The sequence below is a fragment of the Leptinotarsa decemlineata genome, unplaced genomic scaffold, assembly GCF_025532065.1.
Source record: "Leptinotarsa decemlineata unplaced genomic scaffold, Ldec_3_MD MMD2_tig00026328_RagTag_RagTag, whole genome shotgun sequence".
In the NCBI taxonomy this organism is placed as follows: domain Eukaryota; kingdom Metazoa; phylum Arthropoda; class Insecta; order Coleoptera; family Chrysomelidae; genus Leptinotarsa; species Leptinotarsa decemlineata.
In genome coordinates this window covers 33,179,165-33,204,254 of record NW_027412688.1, presented here as the reverse complement: position 1 = coordinate 33,204,254, position 25,090 = coordinate 33,179,165, and the positions used below count along the sequence as shown (strand labels likewise).

The 25,090-nt window shown below is 35.3% G+C and overlaps 1 protein-coding gene and 1 pseudogene across 4 annotated transcripts in view; one reads left to right on the top strand and one right to left on the bottom strand.

Moving 5' to 3' along the window:
• Positions 1 to 21,591, top strand: part of LOC111506675 (terminal uridylyltransferase Tailor) — a 28,562-nt gene extending 6,971 nt beyond the window's left edge. For 3 of the 4 annotated variants that reach the window (XM_023161819.2, XM_023161820.2, XM_074182605.1), the window contains exons 2-8: positions 13,623 to 13,935; positions 14,238 to 14,383; positions 15,904 to 16,118; positions 19,036 to 19,289; positions 19,803 to 20,002; positions 20,131 to 20,261; positions 21,213 to 21,591. In XM_023161819.2, coding sequence (XP_023017587.2) covers positions 13,623 to 13,935; positions 14,238 to 14,383; positions 15,904 to 16,118; positions 19,036 to 19,289; positions 19,803 to 20,002; positions 20,131 to 20,261; positions 21,213 to 21,473 — 1,520 coding nt within the window. In that variant the 3' untranslated portion in view covers positions 21,474 to 21,591. Of the gene's footprint in view, positions 1 to 11,637; positions 11,793 to 13,622; positions 13,936 to 14,237; positions 14,384 to 15,903; positions 16,119 to 19,035; positions 19,290 to 19,802; positions 20,003 to 20,130; positions 20,262 to 21,212 lie in introns of those variants that run through there. The other variant, XM_023161821.2, reaches the window with a different exon arrangement.
• On the bottom strand, positions 7,345 to 8,182 carry LOC111506676 (small ribosomal subunit protein uS2-like; annotated as a pseudogene).
• Positions 21,592 to 25,090: the final 3,499 nt, after the last annotated feature.

Below are 25,090 nucleotides of genomic sequence, written 5' to 3'. Positions count from 1 at the left end.
TGTGTTTATCATCAGATAAAACTCTAATGAAGCTTCGTCGAATGTTATGATTGAAGAGTCTACAATTTTCTCAACATAATATTGTCCTCTTCTTTAAAGTTACGTTAAATATATTTTCGTAATTTTTCAGAATCAAAATTTTTCACGGACTCCATGAAGAGTATTTTGACATCTACCATTTCGAATGTCTTGTTTCTTCTTGCAACGAAATCCTTTACTTGAGTACAAATGGTCTGGGAGCCAGGTACAAATTCGGTCAAAAATTTATATTTTCAATGATTTCCTCGGAACTAAAAATGTACCTGGTGATAGTTTATATGCTACTGTCAATGAAAATTAATGTCAGCTTGCTGAATCTCTGTGGAAAGTTTGTCAGTTGGTACCTCAAAAGGTGTAACGCACCAGCATCTATCACCAACTGAATCTTATCAAATGACGACTTTTCCCTTGACTTACAGCTAGCTGATTTTTTCATTATTTACTAGAGTGTGTTAACAATCCTCTTATAAAATTTTATCCGGGAGAAAATCACGTTTCTCAAGTTATTCTCTTCATTTATACAGATTGAAGCTAAACATAAGTCTCGGTAGATAATAACATTATCCTGAGGTGGATTAAAGGGCACGACAGGAGTAAAGGTAATCGTATTGCCGACTCTTTAGCCAAGGAAGCGGCCGGAATAAGAATTTTAGGACCCAGTGGCACCTACGGCTTGATGACACACCCATGCTCAATCCCTAAAGAGATGGAATGAAATTAAAGAATGCAATCTTGCCAGGATCACCCTCAGCGACCCTAGGAAGCTGGCGCCGAAGAAATGTCTGGAGTTATCGTCAATTAAACAGTGTGTGTTCGGCGAGTCTTGGCCTACACCTGCTGATATAAAGAAGACGTCTTCCAGATACCTGTCCACCTTCCTGGAAAGGACAGGATGGACGATGACCTAGGAGGACACCTCCTCGGAAGGATGTACAACGGGTCACATATGGCCTTAGTGCTGTGGGCCTACACTCACCTTCCCTACTCTATAGATACAGAAGCCCTTTCTACATTGCATCCATATTGTGGATTAACATTACCTTCTCCAGATACTATGCTAAGAACAGAGATTTTTGTAAAATAGCGCCATCTGAATAGGTTTTCCTAGAACTAATGGATGAATTAGTTTCATAAGAAAGTAGAGAATATTAATGTGGTCATCAAAAAAAAGCGAGCGAGCTCTATTTCCAGTACTATTATACAGGGTGTTCCTTAAACACATGCTAATATTTAAGGAGGTAATTCTTAGACCCATTTTAAGGAAAAAACGTCCTATGGACGTATTTCCTGAACGCCTTAACTTTTGAGATACAGGGTGGCAAAGTTTTCAAAAATAATCAGTTTTTTAATAATAACTGAGATAATTTTGTAGACATCTCTGGCATATTTGGTACATATGTTCCATGCCTCAAGGCGCATTTTCTGATGTACAATTTTCCTAATTTTCTCTGCCAGTGGCGTACGTACGAGTTTTGAAATGTATATTTTTGGCGAAAAAAAATACTACGCCACTGCTTTATCTTGAATTAAAAATTATTTTTAAAATCTCCATACATTTTTGAGCACATTTGATTTGCTGGGTTTTCTTTGTCCGACGCATGGTTTTCGCTCAAAAATTAAAAATCGCTTTACTTAAGGATAAATTCCTTAAAAATCTGATGCGGTATCGTGCATCGACTGAAAGCAAACTAAGAGATCAGATTTGTTGCAAAATAATTGAGGATCTAAAAGGTATTTGTTTGTTGTCAGATGCACTATTCTCAATTAAAATTACGTCATAACGCAGCACCGCTTAATAATTTTTGAAAACATAAATTTAGTTATCCTGGAATAAATGACGTGTAGCAGAATTTATTTACTGCACCTCTTGGAAATATGGAGTTTGTCGATATGTGATTTCTTTTAAAGATTAAAAGCAGAAAAAACAGCGTACCCACCATAGCAATAAAAAACGAATTCTCTGTATGTACAAACGTGAGTAGCTAATAGTGATGTTGGTTTAAAGTGAGGTGTTGGTGTTAAAAACTGTCACAGCGCGTTTTGATTGATTTTGAAGTGTTATTGAAGTTATTTTGGTAGTCCGCTGTTTTTCTGAATATCAGTAAATATGGTAAATTATACGAATGCGGAAATGGCGCAAATGCATTACGTATATGGCCTTGCCGATGGTAATGCAACAGAAGCCAGGCGCATTTATCAGGAAAGATATCCTAATCGTGCCTTACTAGATAGCCGAACCTTTTCAAATATTCATCGTCGACTTGGGGAAACTGGTAGTTTCAAGAAAGGGACTTCGGAAGGTAGACCTCGTGTAGTAAGAACTCCTGAAATGACGAAGCGGTGCTGCAAGAAATTGAGGAACATCCTGAGACGAGTACGAGGAAGATCGCTAGAACTCTAGATATTTGTCATCAAATTGTTTGGCGTATTTTGGTTGATTTTTTGTTATACCCATACCATATTTCAAGAGTGCAGGCATTACTCCCCAGAGATTTTCGACTGCGTGTGAACTTCAGTCAGTGATATCTACAAAGTATTGCACTAAATTCGCAGTTTGAGACACAAATTTTGTTCACAGACGGAGCAAATTTTTCTCGGAATGCCATTCAAAATTTCCATAACAATCATGTGTGGGCTGAAGAAAATCCCCATGCAATAACCGAAACCCATTTCCAACACCAATTTTCGGTTAATGTATGGGCAGGAATTATAGGTGATCATCTAATAGGCCAATTTTTTCTACCAGGACACCTTGATGGTCGTTCTTATTTACACTTTCTCGAAGAAGACTTACCTGGGTTATTGGAAGATGTGCCACTTGCGTTAAGGAATCGAATATGGTACATGCACGATGGCGCCCCTGCTCATTTCAGTGTAATTGTCCGAAACCATTTAAATACAGTTTATCCTAATCGTTGAATAGGTCGCGGAGGACCTCAGCAATGGCCAGCAAGATCCCCCGATCTCAACAGTTTAGATTTTTTTTATGGGGTCACCTTAAAACTCTTGTGTATAAAACTCCCGTTAATTCTTTAGAAGATCTAAGAGAGCGAATAGTTGCCTCGTGTGAAACTATACGAAATACGCCGGGAATATTTGAACGGGTGCGTAATTCCATGCGTAGAAGGGCGGAAGCATGCATACTAAGTGCAGGTGGCCACTTCCAACAATTTTTATAATCAGTTTTGGTATTATTACTAATTAACAAATTTGTGCTATTCGTTTAGACTTACTGTCACAAAATAAAATAAAACTCGTTTTTGTGAAAAATTAATTTTTTTGCATATTATATTTTCAAATATTATTAGGGAATTGGTAATGCGTTATGAAGCAATTTTCAGATTCTCATTCATTTTAGAATTGATCTAATTTCTTAATTTGCTTTCTGTCGATTTTTATTTTTTTGAGTGAAACTCATGCGTCGGACAAAGAAATACCAGGAGATAAAATTTTCTCAAAAATAAATGAGGATTTTAAAAATGATTTTATTTTGAAAAGAAAGCATTGGCGTAGTACTTTTTTCCCAAAAATATTCAATGCGAAACCCGTAGGGATGCCACTGTTTGAAAAAATACTAATTTGTGTACATCAGAAAATGCGCCTTGAGGCATGTACCAAATATGCCAAAGATGTCTATAAAATTATCTCAGTTATTATTAAAAAACTGATTATTTTTGAAAACTTTGCCACCCTATATCTCAAAAGTTAAGGCGTTTAGGACATACGACCATAGGAAGTTTTTTTCTTAAAATGGGTCTAAGAATTACCTCCTTAAATATTAGCATGTGTTTAAGGAACACCCTGTATTTGTTTTGACCCACGATAATTTTATCGTGTGTATAAATAAATTAATACACACGAGAATGGTATTGAATCTTGTGGAAAAGTAAGATAAGATAAGAATCTGGCTAGTTGTACTGTATAGAAAAGACAGCTGACGGTCGCGAGTATTCATAATATAAAATCTTCCACTGGCTCCTAGTCTAAAACGAGTTCGATGGGATTGAGTTTACAATGATGAGAGGGCAGACGCATATTAACAATTTTTCTTGTTGACTACACATTCCGTGAAACTAGACAATAATTTTTTTAACCTTACTTTCATCAAATGGTTTTGTCTAAACCACTTAATGATATCCGCTTTTCTTCACGTACTGGTTGGTACTGTCAAGTTTTCTGGAATGATTCATTGCAGTCGGTCGGTTCGACGGGGGTGCTTTAGTTACTCACTCAATCGACCGATCTGTGAGTCGGTAGTTCAAACCGCAGGCTGAACGATCGATTTTCACTTGCTATCATCCAACCCGTGTTAGGAATCATACGGAAAAAGGTAAGTCCTCGTTAATCCTTAGCTCGCACAAATTTCCACTTCTAAGGGTTGTCGTTCGTAGGGGTGCGACAGCTGGTTAACGGAAAAACATCTTTCTTTTTCGTTTTTTCTAGCCGAAATTTAATTCCTTCAAGTCTTTCACAATTTATTTCTGCCTATTAGTGGACAGATATTTTGGTCTTATTTCTAGGCCGAGGGCCGGTATTTCTTTCTCAAAATAAAATGAATGTACCGTTCATCATTTCTCTGAGATCATTTTCCACTTGGTCGTATTCCGGGGTGACAGTTCACAAAGAAAACATTTTTCTTCTGGCGTAGCGTGGGTGTTTTTTTATGACGCCATTATTTCCTAACATTTTTCACTGATTCGTATTTGGGAACAAGTGACAGTCTGAAAAGGAAAAAATATTCATCTGATGTGGTGGGGGTGTTTTTTTCTATGACTACATTATTTTAGTAGCTGAAAATTTAGGATTTTTTTTATTGGTACCAAATCATGTATCACACGTCATCATTTAAAAACAATTTTATTGCCAATCACTGGAACTTCCCCAGTTGGTAGTAACAGCGGGTTGCTGTGTAGAATATGTAGCTGTCCACTGTTCTTGAACTTCTGCTGCCCAGTCGTCCGTATCGCTAGCTGTATACGTAGGGGTTGCGCCAGCTACAACAGGAGGATCTGGTGGGACCTTGGCTGCCCAGTCAGCAGTTTCAGTGGTGAATTTCACTAGTTCGGACTTCCATTGTCTATTATATAAAATGATTTGAAATCCCTGAAACAAGTAAAAAAGAATAATTTAAAAGAATAGTTGAAAATAACAATTATATTAAGCAACAATAAACCTGAAATGAAATGATAGTGAAATAACCTACAAGTAAAAATATAATAATTGAATAAATAAAAATTAAAGGAATGCAAAAAGAAAATAATAAAAAATAAAAAAGTGTAGAGATTCCAAGTCACGTTAGTTCACGACGTTTCGATTGTTGGTATCTACAATCGTCTTCTGGTGATGACTGGACTGATTCCTCCGAGAGGAGGAATCAGTCTGGCTGAATACACAACATGTATGCGGCTTCCTTAAATTTTCTCCTGAACCAATGTTCCTCTCTGTGCAAGATCTCAGCTTGGGACCACTCGATGTTGTGTTGATGGGTCCAAACATGGTCTGCTATTCCTGATTTGCTGGTTTCTCCTCGCTGTGTGTGCTTCTTGTGCTCGGCAATGCGAACATTCAATGGCCTCTTAGTTTCACCAATATAGGATTTTCCGCACTCACAGGGTATCCGGTAAATGCAATTCTTGGAATCGCAGTCCGCGTTTGGGGGCCTGGTTTTCGTGAGGCTGCTACGGATAGTGTTACCGGATCTGAAACAAGTTCTAATGTTGTACTTGGAACCAATTCTTCTTATCCTCTCCGATAATCCTCTGATGTAGGGAAGTGCAAGCACTGGTTGTGACGGCTTCTCTTCCTTGCGAGGCTCCTGCTGTCTTTTAGCCAAAGTTTTTTCTACCATCGCTTTGGAGTATCCATTCCGCTGAAGATCATTTTTGATGATGTCTAGTTCCTTCTCGAGACCTTCCTTTGTATTACAGAGCCCAAAAGCACGGTCTAATAGAGTCTTGATGATTCCTCTTTTTGTCGATTGATGGTGGTTGGATTCGTGGTTCAGATACTGTCCCGTATGAGTGGGTTTTCGGTATACAGATGTTTCCCACTTAGTGTCGGTCCTCTTCACCAAAACGTCTAAGAATGGCAATTCATTGTATATTTCCTTCTCCATTGTGAAAGTGATGGAAGGTCTCACGCTGTTGATGTGTTTCAGAAAGGCGTCTAGTTCAGTATTCCCATGGTTCCATATTATGAAGGTGTCGTCAACATATCTCAACCAGACTCGAGGTTTCTTGTGGGCTTCTTCAATGGCCAGAGTTTCAAACCACTCCATATATATGTTGGCTATGACTGGTGAAAGTGGCGATCCCATTGGCAGTCCCTCATCTTGTGTAAAGAATTCGTCCTTCAGTTGGAAATAACAGTTTCGTACACAGCATCCTAGTAATTCCATAATTACTTCTATAGGTAGATTCGTTCTCTCTTTCAGGTTCCCGTCTTCGGATAGCTTTCTCTGTATGATTTGGAGTGCTTCTTCGACCGGAACGTTGGTGTAAAGGCTTTCCACGTCGAAACTAATTAGTTGATCTTCCTGTGTGACTTCAATTGACCCAAGTAGTTCGACAAAATGTCTTGAATTCTTCACAAAAGACGATGTTTTCCCTTGTAATGGTTGTATTAAGGGAAGTAAAAATCTAGACAAGTTTTGAGTAGCCGAATCTCTGGAGCTGATGATCGGTCTAAGCGGAACGTCTTTCTTGTGGATTTTGGGTAGACCATACAAGTGAGGGGGCTTACTGTGGTGCGGTGTTAGGCATGATCTTTCCTTGTCCGAAAAATAGACTTGGTGTTTTTTCAAAATCTGGTACAACTTCCTTTCGATTGATGCAGTAGGGTCCCGTACGATCTTTGTGTATCGTCCCTTCTGCAGAACCTCTTCGATATTCTGTTCGTAGAGAACGGTATCCATTACCACAGTAGCGTTTCCTTTATCTGCAGGTAGGATCTTAATGGTGTTGTCTCTACGTAGGCCGTTCAGAGCTCTACGTTCTTCCTTGCTGATGTTAGATGTTGGAACTGGTTCTCGATCCAACTGTTCTCTAATTTTCCATCTGAACTCTTCTGCCTCGGTCTGGTCAATGAGGGAACTGGTGGATTCCACTGCAGTAATTATCTCCAAAGTGGGCACAGATGTTGGCGTAATGGCAAAATTCAGGCCTTTCCTCAACAATCGAAACGTCGTGAACTAACGTGACTTGGAATCTCTACACTTTTTTATTTTTTATTATTTTCTTTTTGCATTCCTTTAATTTTAATTTATTCAATTATTATATTTTTACTTGTAGGTTATTTCACTATCATTTCATTTCAGGTTTATTGTTGCTTAATATAATTGTTATTTTCAACTGTTCTTTTTAATTATTCTTTTTTACTTGTTTCAGGGATTTCAAATCATTTTATATAATAGACAATGGAAGTCCGAACTAGTGAAATTCATCACGAAACATTGTCAATCACCTTCAAACAGTTTCAGTGGTATTCCAGTCAATATCTGGTGGATCCAGAGGAGCCACAATTTTAGTGGGTTTAACAACTGCTGCAGCAGCCTCTTTGGCAGCTTGTTCTTCCTTTTCTGCCTCTTCAGGTTCTCTGTAGAAGAATAGATCGACTACAAGCTCCCACTTGGTATCGCGTTGAATAGTTCCTCGAAGACGAAGACGAGCTAATAGCCACCAGAGAAGACCAATACTGTGTGGAGACTTGTTATTGCCAGGAATGGCAATGTCAACAAATCTCAAAGGAGAATCGGTATTGCACAAAGCAATACCTGGAATGTTGGCATAAGAAGCTTCAGTAATAGGCTGATGATCAAAGGCTGGATCAGTAACAATCAATAAACGAGGTTCTATGAATGCGGCTTGAATCTGATTAGTGAATGCACCAGAAGTGATTCTTCCTGCTATGGGTGTAGCTCCAGTATGTGCGGCAAATTTGAGAACAGCACGTTGTCCATAAGGACGAAATGAAATGACGAACACTTCGTCAGGGTGTTCTATAGCTACAATAGCCCAACAAGATGTTTTCCCATGTTTTCCATTTGGAAATCCACATTTGCAGTTCCAAGATGTGTTCCAGCCGCCAACATCTTGGTAACATCATCCTCTTTGAGAGCAAGAACATCTACATCTCCCGATAAAAAAATTGATCGTTTTTCTTTCAACCTCTTTCAATACGTATCAATCGGGGACTAGTGACAATTTACGAGGAAAAAGATTATTTATGTGACGTAGAGGAAGTGTTTTTTTCTATGATGTCATTATTCTGGAGGACTGAAAATTCAGTGTATCATTTCTTTATTAACATTTTTCGCTAGGCCGTATTCGGATACAAGTGACAGTTTACTGGGACTGAAAATTCAAGTTCAAATACAAGGTTTCTCTTTCCACCTTTTTCACTTAGTCTTATACTATAGTTCCAAAATATTAGGCACTAAATTCTCAGAAATGGCTGACGTTTTTACTTTAATCTGTCTCTTGTAGTGGCGGTAATTATACCAAGCAGATGAGGAAAAGTGATGATAAAATATACAGTGTGTCAATTTTAAAACGCGCAATGGGCTATATCTCACGAACGAAAGCTGATATCGAAAAATGCTTGAAACCGTTTCTAGGATAGTTAGGGGGAACTAAACTGACATGAAAAAGAACTTTGGCTTAGATGGAATATTTAATGAGGTTTTTGTTGAACTGCAAATTTATTAAAAATGTCAATTAAGTAAATGTTCCGTGGGTTCCGTTGTTTTGTAAATAATAATACAGCCTATTTTCAAATTCTGCACGAACTTTACCAAATGTTGTTGTAGTAATGACGCGACATGCTTGCGTAATTCTTTCTCGCAATTCCCCAAGTGACGCAGGTTGAGTTTTATAAACAACTGACTTGAGGTGACCCCACAGAAAAAAGTTAGGTGGCGCCAAGTCTGGTGACCTCGGTGGCCACTCAATGGGACCTCTCCTTCCAATCCATTTGTTCGGATAATTAGTATCCAACCAGTGCCTAACTGGAACTGCATAGTGAGGAGGTGCTCCATCTTGTTGGAAGCGCAGCAAATCTTCGTCTACAGCTAGGTTGCCTTGGTCGTCCCTTTGGTTCTCTAATTCATGCACAATTAAAGGTTCGATGGTGTTTTCCAGCATATCGAGATAAATGGCGCCACTTAAATTGCCTGGTATGAACAATGGGCCAATTATAGCATCGCTTAATATTCCTGCCCAAAACATTCAGTTTTTCAGGAATTTGAGTGTGACCTTCTCTGAATCTCGGCGGGTTCGCATCACTCCAGTACCGACAGTTTTGTTTATTTACATTACCATTCAGCATAAAAGTACATTCATCACTGAAAAAAATATTTTTTAAAATTCTTGGTTCAACGCGAATTCTTTCAGTCATGAGTTCACAAAATTCAATTCGTCGGTTTGGATCATCATCGCCTAAACGCACGTGATATTGAAAATCCCAAGAATTGGCCAGGGTAGTATTCAGAACCAACATCTTGTTGATCGCAAATGCTATATCATACTTAGGAAAACTTTTTTATAATAACGAGTGAAATGCACAAGTTTTGCAGTTTAACGGGGAAAATGCAGATACTATGTGTAATATAAAAAGATTTTCATTGGATTTTTCACAGCGCACCCAAGCATTATATGAAAAGAGACGTAATTATTTCTTTGTTAATAATTTTTATTTTATGTAAAATCAAAAGGAATATTAATCAAACTGGATGAATTTGTCTCTTCATCAGTAGTGTCATCCTCACCAATCTGAATATCAGTGGCTCGTTTTGTGCCTTTATTATGTTATTAAGCTTCCACATCTTTGTCTCGACTTCCGATATCACATGTCGAACACACTTCTCCCATTTCTCCGCTGTGACTCTTTTCAAAGCCTCATCAAAAAGTACTTTGAGATCTGCCAATTTGAACGTGGTGTTATGCTGAGCTACAAAATTCTTCACATCCGCCCATATTAACTCGATGGGATTGAGCTCGCAGTGGTATGGAGGCAGGCGAAGGACAATTTTGTTTTGGCCTGCTGCCATCTCATCGACTATATATTTTTGGTATTCAAGCTTGCGCTCCTTGACAATTTTTGGTAGCTGTACTCTTAGCATTGAGTCTTCAAAGCTAATATTCTTTGATCGTAGCCAATTTTGGATTTCAACCTTCTTTGAAGACGTTGTCGGAATCTTCTCTAACCGTCGCGAATGATAAGGTGCATTGTCCATTACAATCACAGCATTATCCTCCAGATGGGGTACAACTTTGGAAAACCACTGTTCGAAAGATTCACCGTTCATTTCTTCGTGATAATCTCCAGTTTTCTTCGACTCGAAACACCACAGCCCTTCAGCAACAAATCCATTCTTATTGCCGATGTGACAAATAATAAGCCTTTTTCCTTTACCTGAAATTATGAAGAGGTATGTAAGTAAATAAAACGAATACGAGGGTTACTTTTTATATACTGAGATTCAGGCAGGTCTTAATATAAATATAAGTTTACCTGATGGATTTGTTAATCCGGTGGATAGTCCATCTAGAAAGGCCCTCCTAGATGAGGTCACAGTTTCATCGACCCATACTTTAGGGGTAGTATGACCAGCATTAACCCAGGTTTCATCCATATAATAAATTGTTCTCTGTTGTTCCCTATAATATTCAATTTTGGTCAAATACTCTCTCCTCCATAACACAATTTCCTCTCTATCCAATAATAAACTATTGCGCCTTCTTTTTTTCCATACAAAATTCAAATGTTTCAATACTTTATGGAATGTTGACCGCTTAAAACTTGGCAATAAAACATCTTCATTTATTTCTGTGGGTACTTTGTCTATCGTGGGTATTTCATTTCTGAAAAAGTACTCATGCACTTTCCTCCTGATTGCATGTTTATCAGCATCATCTATTGATTTTATAATGGTTTGACGATTCTGATTTGTATTCGGTTTGGAAAATGTATGATTTTGTTTATATTCCCGTAAAACATTGTGAATCGAAGCGCAACACACTCCAATTTTATCGGAAACTTTCGATACGACAGAAGGCTCCATTGCAAAATTTCTAAGGATCTCAATTTGGGTTGCTTCATTCAGTAATCTTGGGGCATTCCTTTTTTTATTTTGCACTGATCCCGTTTATCTAAACTTTGCTACTAAATCGCGGACCTACACATGACTTACATTTTTGTCCGGATGCCTTTCATGAAATATTTGAGCTGTTTTTAAATAACACTGGTTCTGGGAGGCAAATATGAAAATCAAGACCTGGCAAAAACGGCTAACGTTGCCAAAAATGCACTGATTCAAATGGCGCCTATATACTACTTACTGTTTGAAGTACTCATAAAAACGGAATTTTTGAAACAATTGTTTTCTTCCTTTCTTTGGAAGATTCACACATTTTTTGGCATGAAGATGGAGAAGTAGAAAGCCAAAACCTATCTTTCCAAATAGTTGATCTGTCCTAAAAATTTCCCCTTTTCAATTCAATCATTGGATGCCAAATTAACGATCCTCATGAATCAACAATCCATTTTGTATGGTGTAAATCGTACTCGAGAGTGGGGGGCGGGCGCTATCTTCTGGCGCTGTCGTCCGGCGCTAGCTTCATTCAAGTCGAATCAGCAAAAATGTTTTGTGAATACTTCATTTATTATCTTTGTCAATAGATATGAGACTGTTTCGTCGATTTCGAAGTATTTCTAGTGAATTTCTGGGGACACCATAACGATCATGGGTGAACCAAGTAAGTCACAAATTGTAATTAAGCCAATTGTTTTCTAACAATTATTTATTTGCGGGATAACTAATTGTGAAACATGAAAAATAAATAAAGTGAATAAGAATACAGGCGAACTCTTTATAGGAATATTGTAATCATTAACAAAATAAATGCTGTCGACGGTTTTGTTGTTGTTGTTACTATTAATTTATTATTATTGCATAGAATTTGTTTCTTTTAGTCTTTGTGGATTATGTGCTGGATTATTGTTATCATTGTTACTGTTACCATTTCATTAATATACTGTACTGATTATTTACTTTATATCCTGTAAATGGGTGAATGCTGTTGGTCAATAATCGATTTAATATTGTTATTATTATCATCAATATAGTGAACCATGTAGGGCTATCTTCTGATCGAACAATATATTTACCAATTATGCAATATATATTTTTGAACGTTTAATGTTCTTCAAAAATAATTTTTTTTTTCTGAATTACATTCCACACGAATATGAAACTATGACTAGGAATATCAACTACCCTGTTCACAGATTACCAGCAACTGAAAATAACCCACACTACAATGTGTATTAAATTTTTCGATATAAAAACTTTCGTCAGCATTAATACATTTATAGAGTAATGTGTTCACTTAGTCAATTGGCCGATGTGTGAGTCGATGGTTCAAGCCCCAAGTTGAACGCTCGATTTTCACTTGCTATCGTCCAACCCGTGTTAGGAATCACACGTTGAAAGGTAAGACCTCGTTAGTCCTTAGCTCGCGTATATATATATATATATATATATATATATATATATATATATATATATATATATATATATATATATATATATATATACTCATCCATATGGAACCTTACAATACGAGGTATGTTAAAAAAAGTGAATTTTCATTTTCCTCAAAAATATTTATTTATTCATCAGGTTCTATTTTGTTCTTATATGCAGCGATTCAGTTTTCATTTCCTCAATCGTCGCAAAACGCCGTCCTTTCATGAATATCTGCAATCTTGGGAACAGGAAAAAGTCGTATGAGGCCAAATCTGGTGAATATGGTGGCCGAGATATGATTACGATGTTGTTTTTGGCTAAAAAATTACGAACAAGCAACGACGAGTGAGTAGGTGCTATGAATAGTTTTTCCACAATACCGGACTTTTTTTTCGTATTGTTTCTCGCAAACGGCGCATAACTTCAAGATAATACTCCTTATATTCATCGGTTTTTGATTTGCTGGAGCGTCCAGGGCGGACGTCGTCATTTATATCTTCTCGACTTTCTGTGAAAAGCTTTTTGGTTTTTGATCACTCAATTCCATTTTTTACAGAATATTTTGATGTAAATTCTTTCGCCCAACACGAAAAACACTTCTAACGTTTATGTCTCTCACCAACAAACTAAACATGCTAAACAGCTAAAGCTGTGAACATATATTCGAGACGAGTGTACCAACATAAAAAAATAAAAATCGCTAATCGAGTGTATGTACCCGCGAAATTTGAACAACCACAATCACAATTTTTAAAAGAAATATTCATACATTTTCTTTTATATCTCCACTTGTTTCTTGTAACATCAAATGGCGTCATCTCATTCTATGTTGATAATATATGTTTCATTTTATTGTTAACAAATTAATAATAAATATATTACATGATGTACTAATGAAAGAATTCAAGTTTGTCTATTATATGATACATAGTGGGACAGATAGTCATGAGAATAGAGCAAATTCACCTTTTATTCAAACATTCTAGGACACTTTCCAAAGAAGAATATAGTTTAGTGAAAAAATATTCATTATCGAAACAATTTTTTTATTTTGTAGATAATAAGGAATCCCAACATCTTATTGTGAAATCTGTTGAAAACCAAAAGAGCAAAAATGTGGCTGATTGGATTCCGCACCGATACAGAGAGCATCTCCAGTTTTTCAAAGAAAACGGAAATATCCTGAGCTGCCAACCTTGCAAGGTGAACCTGGCGAAAGATTCGGAAATGTTGAAAAAACACATCAGATTGAGCAGTCATCAAGGATTATCAAAGCTTTTGGTTCGGTATACGTTCTATTGTGAAATTTGCAATGTTAAATTTACTGACGAAGTTGCTTGGAATAAACACTTCACAGAAGGTCCTAACAGGTGAGCCAAGTCTCAAATTCAATAAAAAAATTGCTAGTGTTCCATTTGTGGTCAAATTTAATACAATGAATTTGATTTGTAGCTGTCGTTACCTAAAGAACGAGTCTGTTTTTCAAAAGCTATGATATTTGCAGTATTTTCCCTGAAACAAGTTTTCATAGTTTTTCTGGTTTGACCAATATAGTTTTATCTTTTCCAACGTAACATGAAAACCCTGGCCTGCATGGCAAGTGTGTCTGTTAACAAACCTCAGCATCCGTTTATCAAAACATTTTTTTAGGAAAAAAACTCTTTGTTTCTAGGCATGTCCTCATGGCAGAAAGTCGTAAAAGCAAGGTAACGGAATATGAATGCACAAAGTGTCTTATGGTCATATTTGGCGATGAACTTTCCTTGGCACGGCATATTTCAGACAGATCAAGAAAAGACAAGAAGAATGAAAAGAAAGGTAAGTGAACTGATTTCTTTCAGTTGTTTAATGTTAATTGTTTATAAGTTTGGATACTATTTATATAAAGTATTTCATGTCATGAAAAATGGCTAAATGTAAGCCTCACTTTAGTTGTCAAGTGCTATTCTGAACTTGTCGAGTTGGTTATTAAAAAAAAATATCAAAACCTCGGATTGCCTCTAAAAATTTCTTTATATTCCTCCACCGATGTTCAACTCGCTTGTATCACTTCGACTCTTTCCAATTTTTTAAATTTTTTTGGAATTATCTCTACCGATTTGAACAAAACATGATTCGTTGAATTGGTTGGGAAAATAATTTACTCAGTCTCGATTATCAATTTAACTTCTAGATTTCGAAATAATAATAACAATTCTTTATTTCCAGTCGGACAATAAAATTGTGTAGGAAGTGTCAATACAAAAAAAATTAAAAAAGGAAATGAGAATACAGGCTCATACTCTAAAAATAAGATGATGATTTTTTTGAACAAAAAAAAATATTCAATACTTTTAAATGATCTGGAATCTATCTTTGGACCAATGTATTCCTGTACACATGCTAAGGGCAAATGAAAATGGTTCTTGGTTCTAGTATCATGTTGATGAAATTTTAAATTTGTTGTAAAATTTGATTAATTTTTGAACACATAAATACACAGTTCAAAAATATAAACTGATGTTAAAAGTTAGGACACCGTACTCCTCAAAAAGTGCCTTGCATGATTCTGTGTTTGAACAATCTGCTATGCAACTCAAAATTCCCTTTTCTGCTATAAAAACATTTCCTACTGAGCAAGATCCATCACAAAGACAGACACCATATCTAAGTCTGGATTCTACTTGAGCGTAATATATATTGAGCAACTGACTCTTTGTTAAAACTATTTGTAAGTTGATGAAGAGATACTTCAATGAATGAAGTTTTTGAAATTAATTAACAGTGAGCTTTCCAGTTGAGGAACTCGTTTAGAATGATTCCCAAGAATCTTACATTGTGATCAGTATTTGTTAGGGTCACATTTTTCACCATGAAATATATGCTTTCCACTCTGTTTTGCAAATTGTGAATAGGAATAACTTCTTTTTTTTTGCATTGAAAGTATAAACAGTAGAGGTACACCCATACTTAGATTCAGACATTAAGAGTTGACTCTATAAATTTCATATTTCCTATTATAGATAGATAGATAGATAATTTATTTCACTATGTTACATAATAAAGTGCTCGTATTTTCATTTGCAACATCAGTCTCAGAAAATACGGCATATTTGATTTGCTCCTTGGCAGTCACTCAATGGGAGCAATACATACCTTTAGAGCTGATTTTAAAAAAAATCATGCACATTCCATTTTCATTTGAATTAATGATGCAACCAAGTAACTAAAATTGAAAACATAAGGCTTTAATTCCTGAAATACACATGATGAAATTGTATTCAAATTTATTGATAAATTTGGTTATTGCAATAATTTTATCATTTTGCAAATGGTTCTTATAATAATTATCATTTCAGAACCACAGCTCCCTGAACAAGTCAAGAGAATGTTCAAGTCAGTGGAAAATATTGAGGCTGAAAGTATGAAGCTACTTGATGAAGCTAATAACAGTTTGAATGGCAAACAGTTGACACAGGAATGTTGTACCAGTCTGGAAAAGGCCCTCAGTTCAGTTTTTCCGGGGTGTCATGTTCATCCTTTTGGTTCTAGAATTTCAGGCTTGGGAAATGAGGTAAATCAATCAAAATGTATATTTGTTTGCATTTTTCTGGATCTATTAACATGTTTAATAATATATAAAGAACTGAAGGGGTTATATTTTTAGGAGTGATTAAATTTTTTTTTTGGGAAAGAAAGTTTTTGGCTTTCTACTACTCCATCTTGATAGAAAAAACAAGGATGAGGGAATTAAATCAAATAGGTGAATGAATGACATTACGATGTCATCGATGACATAAGCAGATTAAGCTTATTTCGTGACATTAAAAATCGTAATTCATGAATGAACTGTGTGTATTTTCTATAATGTTATCCAATTTGGTACTGAAGAGCCTTAGGGCAAGTGTCTTAAGGCGAAACATCGGTGTATACCAGTGAGGGTGACAGTGTTCTATCTGAGTACAATTTATTACCATTCATTTAAAGTAGAACTCATGTGAATGATATCTGATATTTATTCCACAACGAATGTTTGAAATACAAACTGAGTAGAGAAAAGTGTCTTCTGTATAATTCAGTGTTCATATAGAAGTATTTGTTTCGAAAGAAGTTTTTCTTTCTTGTAATTCAATGTTTATATGAAAGTAGCTGTTTCAGGAGGACTTTCTTTCAGTTTGTGTCTGAAAGTTACTTCTTTGCATGATCTGCACATCCATGTATAGAGTTACTTATTTTAAAATTGATTACTTCCTTCCTTTCCTTGGAAGATTCCCTCATCCTTGTTTTTTCTATCAAGATGGAGTAGTAGAAAGCCAAAAACTTTCTTTCCAAAAAAAAAAAATTCAATGAATAATTGTTCAGAATTCTATCGTGAAACAACAATATTGATGAATTGATAGTAGTCAGTAGTGTTTATGAGTTGAATTTTTCCTATACCTACAGTTGAAATACCAAGAAAATTGTAAGATTCATTTATCATATTCATTAAATAAATTTTTCACCTCTGGAACATTTCCAGATGTTAGGTAATCAAAATGTATACGTGTATTTGAAGAATATGGTTTTTAAAGCGGGATGCTGATATATTTAAGATTTGAAGGTTGTTCAAAGAGTTAGCCAATCTAAGAGTTCTGGGAATAAAGCCGTTATATGAATATGAATAATTGGGACCACTATTGTTTATAGCCTTGACATTGACAGTGACATTGATGACACCTGTACCTCCGCGTATCAAATGATAATATATGCTGATGACACTAATATTCTGATGTCACACAATAACATTGACCACTTAACAAAATTAAGTAATGAGGCATCCAATGAATAGGAATGGCCTCGTCCTGAATAAAACAAAATTATGTCTGGTTTTTGCCAAACAATATAAATCCAAATCATAGTCTATACTTAACCTTATCTGGTAAATCTATACAATCTGTGGAGACCACAGATTGGTGTACATTTGGATAGTAAGCTAACATGGAAAGTACACATAAACACTGTATATTCAAAACCAACCACGACATGCTATATAATAAAAAATCTGCGAGATACTGTATCAGGAGTCGCCCTGAAACTATTATATTTTGAAATAGTTCAGTCTACTCTGACTTGGCTTGATGGCTTGGCTGAACTTGGCTTGATCTTTTGGGGGTCATCTTGTCAATTCTAGAGAGCATTTGTATCTCAAAAACGTATAATAACAATGTGTCATGCTCTTCCAACTACAACATGTAAATTTTTATTTGAGAATTTACAAATACTACATCTTCCATTATATTCTGACTGATAACCCTATGCAAGGTCTGTGAAAATTCACCAAAGCATGTTGGTATCCAATGTTACAATAAAATAAAAGATATAATAGATGTGAATCTGAATGACATTCTATTCAAAAATGAATTGAGAAATATCCTTCTTGAAAAAGTATTTTATAATGTTGAAGAATTTTATATTTCCTGAAACCTTACTATTGTGAAACCGACTAGGTATTGTATGAGAATTTTTTTGGTTTGTTTTGCGACTATACCTACACTATCTTAATTTATTTTCAGATTACCTTTTTCTTTTTTGACTACTCTGATAAGTTTTATACACGTGTGTATGTATGATGCCTTGTATAATCTTTAATTGCTGAATAAATTCTATTATCATGAAAAATGAGAAATAAAACTTGTATGCAGGTGCTATAAAACCATAGCAAGTTTTATCTCTCATTTTTCATGATGAACTCCTTCCACGTAGTAACGGCTACATCCATCAATTTATTGAAATTCTATTATTATTGGTGAATGAGTATGTTTTGACACTTGCAAATTTGACTTCACCATCTTCAATTGAACAAAAAATCCGTGCCCAAATTGAATATGAATAAAAATTGAAATTTGAAAGAGTGAACTGCCAATAGGCCGTAAACATAAAGATATTTCTTTGCCACTACTCCTTTGTGTTGTAAAATAATAAAAGGATGCATGCTAGGATTGAAACTTAAGTGAATTTGCCATCATTGACATAAAAATTACTGAGAAAAGTGTAAAGCCTGAGACAAATAATTTAAAAGAATATACAAGTTCAGGCTTTTTAGTATTTTGAATAGCTATTTTTGATTACTCAAATGCTCCCGACTCAACTATTTCACAAAATACTTTGAGGTTTTTTGATGCAAGGACTTCAACACTCTTTCTCAATGCGTTGGTGCATCCTCAGGAGTTGAAGTAGAGTAAATCATATAAATCATCATAAAAAAAATAGCGGTAACTTTCACAATAAAAAATCAAAAAACGTTTATTCGAGAAATCATTGATATGTGTGAAAGTGTACCCTGTTGAATGTAAATAGACGAAGTTTTGAGTTAGGATTTAATCTACGTCATCTCCTGAAGGCGCCAACTTGGTTACTGGCAGGCACGTCGAGAGAGGGTTGCATTCTGGTATTTGGGAGCAGTGGTTGTTTTGGAAGCATTTCATTAATATCATTAATATTATTTTTTTCAGCACAGCGATCTGGATGTATTTGTTGACACAGGCGACATGTTCTTGGGCGACAAGAACCAAGACCCATTGGCACAAGTACAGCTTGTCAGGAAAGCTGCGGCCGCTTTGACCAAGCTGAGGGAGGAATTTCAAGAGGTGTGCCAAGTTCCAACGGCTCGAACACCGATTGTCAAACTGTATCATAGGAAAGCTAGGATAGAGTGTGATCTGTCTTTCCGGCACGGATTGAGTGTTGAAAATACGAAATTTATCAGGTATGTGGCGAAGTGGTTCATATTCGGAGTCGTATTTTGAATTATATTCTCTGTGTAAAGTTTGAACCAAATCTACTTTTAAGATAGTGATACTGTCATACATTTCTATGTAAAAGATCAATCAATCAAACTGGGCACAAAGGTGCCCATACGAATTGAATATGTTCTTAGAAACCTTTTCTGAATTCGTTCAATACTGTCAATATGTGTTTGATAGTAAGGAGACCAAACAATGGAGCCATATTCTAGTGAAGGTCTGACTAAATGGCATTATAATGAATTAAGTGTAGCACAGGAGAATTGTCTACTATTCCTGACAATAAAGCCTATATTCCTTGATGCAGTATTCACTATTTTGTTTATATGAATTCTGAAAGTTAGGTTATGTTAGGCTATAAAAAATAATACCCAAATCCTAAATCTCATCAACTCATCAAATACACATTTTGAAAAATAAACTTGAAAAGGCAGTTGATGGTTATTCATGAGAATTTATTCAACATTTTTTTTCAGGTTTTGCATAGACATTCAACCAATTACGCAACCGTTCATTTTGATGTTGAAAAAGTGGTCATTCTACAATAACCTACAAGAGCACATAACGACATATGCTCTAGCTCTCTTGGCTATATTCTACCTTCAAATCAACAATTATCTACTCTCCGTCAAGAAAATCAAAGAATTGAATCCTGCTGAAGCTCAAACCATTAATGGTATGTTCAATTTTTGAGTACTCCAATTCAATCATACTCTTTTTATGCTACACCTTGAATTGAGCAATAGAAGAGATTATTTTTCAAGGTCCTATTGAATGTAGCTAATACATTTTTTTTTCTTGTAGGGTGGGAAACTATCAACTACAAAATGCCGGTACATCAAATTAAAAATCACGTTTCACGTTATGAGCATTCTATTTCCAGACTTCTCAAAGATTTTTTCGACTATTACTCCAAATTTGATTATGAAAAGCAGGTAAGTGTGCTTCTTGCCACAATATTATTATTGTATTTGTAATAACTATCCAGCAAAGAAAAGAACAAACCGAAAGGAGGATAACAAGATCCAAACACCATTAATCATTATCCTTGTCACTCAAATTTACTATTTTACTGATACGATTTTATTGATTCTATTTTGATAGTATAACACAATAAAGCGATACTTCTAGTATGAATTTGTTCAATTTTAGTTTGTTTTATTATTGTATGACAATTTAAATTGAAAATTGTAGAAATGGGTGTCTTGTCATAAATGAATTTCTGTTGGATATAATTCAGTACCCAGCGTGGTATTAGCCGGGGAAGTAGTTGCTTTCTGGCAGGTATTTACCAAAACCTATGGTGTAGGTTTGTTAGAAAAGATGAATGCTTCGAGATTTTTTTGTCAAAATATTCATTTTCTTAGTATGTATCTATCCTCGATAGTCTCCAGACACAAAATAATCTTTTAACGCGCTCGATGTTCCATTTTTATTGGTCACAAAATAAAAAATCGTTGCTTATTGAAATTTTAAACTTTTGAAAACCTCTTTATTCTGACTCTTTAACATTTGAAACACTTATTTTTCCAATTCGATTCCAAACTTAACTATCCTTTGGATTGTCACTTTTTCTCGTTAACTTTAATATAGGCATATTCAGGTTCGTCATCGGAACAAACCTAAAACAGTAAGAAACAGTCGCCCATGAACCTTACAAAGTTATGTGCGAGCCAATTCTGAATAAATAGTTGTGTAACTATATCAACCATCCTAGAATTGGCCGGTACGAACCCGAATATACTTATATTTCATTAGCGTTTTTTTCAATATGTTTGGTGTGTATTGTATGCTTATTTCATGTTTGATTACCTCTTTGGGAATAATAAAAGATATATTTACTTCAAGTTCAAATTGTTTACCATGTAATCTTTTCTTTTCATTAGGTCGTTTGCCCTCTGCTAGGATATACCATCAACAAGAATCTGTTTGAAGGCAAAGGCGAAAGACTTCCACCTGTGATGCACACCTACGTTCAGCAGCTGAGTAGCAAGGAGCCTGAACAGTTCCGTATAAATTCCTTGTTCTGTGTTCAAGATCCCTTCGATCTCAGTCACAACCTAACAAAGGCCTGCCAGCAGGGAATTGTAGCTAAATTTAAGAATATGTGTGGTTTATCTTGGAGGCATCTTAGTTCCCTGACGTGATTTGTTTAAATTTTCCCAATATTTTATTACTTCATGTTTGTGACAGATTGCTCTTTTATTTTTATTAATGCAGTGATGACTTTGGTGTCTTGATACGTTATTATAAATTTTAACATTTTATCGCTGTTTTTATGAAAAAATCCTAATCCTTGGCTGGTGGAATATTTCAGAAGGTAGATGAAAGGAAGCTGTTTTAGGGAAAAACAGTTCAAGTGACGCCACCTCTTACCTAGATGAGAGAACTAATTGAAATAATGTATCATACAAGTTTTTGATACCAAATCTAGTGAATGTTAGGTGCCATTACACTACAGTGATGGATCCAGCCAGGAGTCACGCCCCCCTCCTCCCTTGGACACAGAAAATGTATGCTTAATTATGGGGCCTGAACTATATTCAAAGCATGACAACCACGCACATTTGCATCTATTGGGTAAAATAAACAAGCAACCAACACCTGTGGTGTGTACATATACAGTATTTTGAAATTTTTAAAATGTCAATTACTGATACGGCTGAAGAAACTGCTAATTTATCCCTACACTCCATCCTAAAAAAAATTCTACCCAGCCGCATATTGGAAAAAAAATCGGTCGTTCCATTGTGCGACTCTGTACAAGCAGCCTTGTCTGGGAGATCACGTGCCACTATATACGATATTTTGGAGCACTCTGTGGCTTAGATGGAAAAAGTATAAGCTAGTCCTACACTCTATTTCATTCAAGAAAAAAACGCGCCAAGTAAAGTAAATGGCTTCATTTGAGACCCTTATTATGTTCACTAAACATCTTAATTCTTATATATTTATAGTGAAAAATTCATCTCAAGTGCACCTCCCCCCTCAATAAATTCCTAGATCCACCCCTGTTGCACTAAACTATTGGAATTTTTCATCTGAATTGTTTGAAGAGATTTTTGATTCTTTTTCAAACATTATACATACCAAAGAATACAAAGGGCTTTGTATTCTTTGTCTGTATCCGACAATTCATGCATCAAATGATAGATGGTGCCACACAATATATTTGTGTTTTCCTTTGCCTACCAGATGTCGCTATATGAAGAACTTTATTTAGTAGAACATGTCCTAATAAAAAATAGCTGTACAAACATGTTTCTAGACTAATAGTTATATAATAAAAAGAAAAGAAAGACAAATACTAAAAAATAAAATGATGCACTTAAAGTATATAAATTCGTGTAAACAATATTGATTATGTTGTAATACATTCTGATGATTTATAGTCACTGGATATGTTTACTGATCCTCGTTTTAAATACATAAATGGTATTAGATTGCTTGATGTCTTGTGGTAGTTTATTGAACTCATATCCATGACGCGTTTAACAAAAAAGAAAACATAATGGGACTGTTCTTTGATATGAGCCGGGCGTTCGATACCGTTGATCACAATTTGTTGAAAGCTAAACTGTATCATATTGGTGTTAGAGGCCCGTGTTTGGAATGGATACATTCATATCTGTCAAATAGAAATCAACAAGTAGAAATCAACGGTGTCCGATCCGAACCGATTGAAACTAGAATAGGCACTCCTCAAGGATCATGTTTGTCACCAACCTTATTCAATATATTTATAGCAGACCTACCCATGGAGGTAAATAAAACAAGCTATCCAATTATTTATGCAGATGACACTAATTTAATCATCACTGGACACTCAAGGGGGGAAATACAGGACAAAGCTGACGAATCTATCAAAAACATAACCCAATGGTGTGGTAATAATAACATATCTCTGAATATAGACAAGTCAATAGCTGTTTACTTTAATACAAAAAATGCCACTGTGAACCAGAGCATACTACTTAAAACTGAAGAAACATCATTAGAAAACTCGACCTGTACAAAATTTTTAGGGGTCCACTTGGATCAAAAACTCACATGAAACGATCATGTTTAACATACATCCTCAAAACTGAGCTCATATTGCTTCATTATTAGAAACTTGCGTAACACAGTGTCAATGGAAGTACTGAAACTACTATATTTTGGCCTTATTCAGTCATGCCTGTCATATGGTCTGATTTTCTGGGGAAAAGCCCATAATAGTGGTCAATTATTTATCACTCAAAAAAAAATATAAGGTGCATGCTGAATTTATCTAGCAAAACATCTTGTAAAAACCACTTTGTTGAGCTGGGTATTATGTCATTACCAAGCTTGTACATTTACTCAATAATTGTTCACATCATAAATAAACATAACTCTCTCAAAACAAGAAAGGATGTTCACAATCATAATACGCGGCAGAAGGACACCATCAATTTATGTTTCTCTAGATTATCAATCGGACAAAAGAATCCCAATTATATAGGAATCAAATGCTACAATAAAATATGTGAAATTAAGAAATTTAGAGAACTCAGCACAAATCTATTTAAAAATTATCTAAAAAAGTTTTTAGTACAGAAATGCTATTATTCAGTTCAGGAGTTTTTGAATGAAAATTTTGACTCGGACCACATGAAACAGTAGTCTTTTGATTCAAATTTTTAATAAATAATTCTAATTAGTATTGATAAACTTATATTTCATTTATTAATTTTTAAAGTGTGTACATGTACCTATTTATTTATATTAATTTATTTAATTTTATGAATAAAAAGTGAAATTGTAATATTATTATAACCTACTTATTAGTGACGATTCCCATAATGTATGGTACTTGTATTGTAACATTCAGTGGAAAATAAATTGTCTTGTCATCGATTCCTTTATATAATAGCGATTTCATTGAGTTTGCCATTTTCCAATTAGGGAGATGAAACATATTATTTCCTCTAGTAGTATAGTTATGTATTTGGGAGTTAATCGTAGTAAATCCACTTAGATAATCTGGAAGTAGCTTATAAATAAAAATCATTGTTAATTTATAAAATCTGTTTTTCACCGATACCCACTGCAAACAATCTAACATTGCTGCAATGCTGGTAAAGCGATTACACTTCAATATTATTCTCATACAGAGATTTTGCAGCTTTTGTAGTTGTGAAGTTTTATTAGAATCAAGGGAGTATAGTAAGCTACCACAATAATCAAAGTGGGGCTGGATAATGGTGTTATATACTGTAATTTTGGAGTATGTTGAAAGACATGAGGAGAAGTAAAGTTTCTTACTAATTTTTTTACTTATGTAGGATGGACTACACCCTACCAAAAGCATTCCGACCAATTTGTCTCACATCGTTTTTCTTAAAAACCATGGAGAGGCTATGTGAGCGGTATATAAGAGATGAAGTACTTGTTAACAACCCACTTCATCCAAATCAGCATGCATATACCCGGGAAGGTCTACTGATTCGGCCATGTGGTTGGCAGAACATTGGATAACAAAGAATCCACCCTAGGTATATTCATAGATATTAAGGGAGCGTTTGATAAAACAACCTTTCCAACAATTACCCAGCAACTACACTCCAGGAATGTACCCCTGGTAGTAGGAGAATGGATACTCCAGATGCTCTCTAGCAGAGCAATAAGTATTAATGTAGAAGACATCACAGTAAAAGGACTGGTCATGAGGGGATGTCCACAGGGAGGGGTCTTATCACCCCTTCTCTGGAACATAGTTCCAGAGAAGGCTCTATCGCACAGG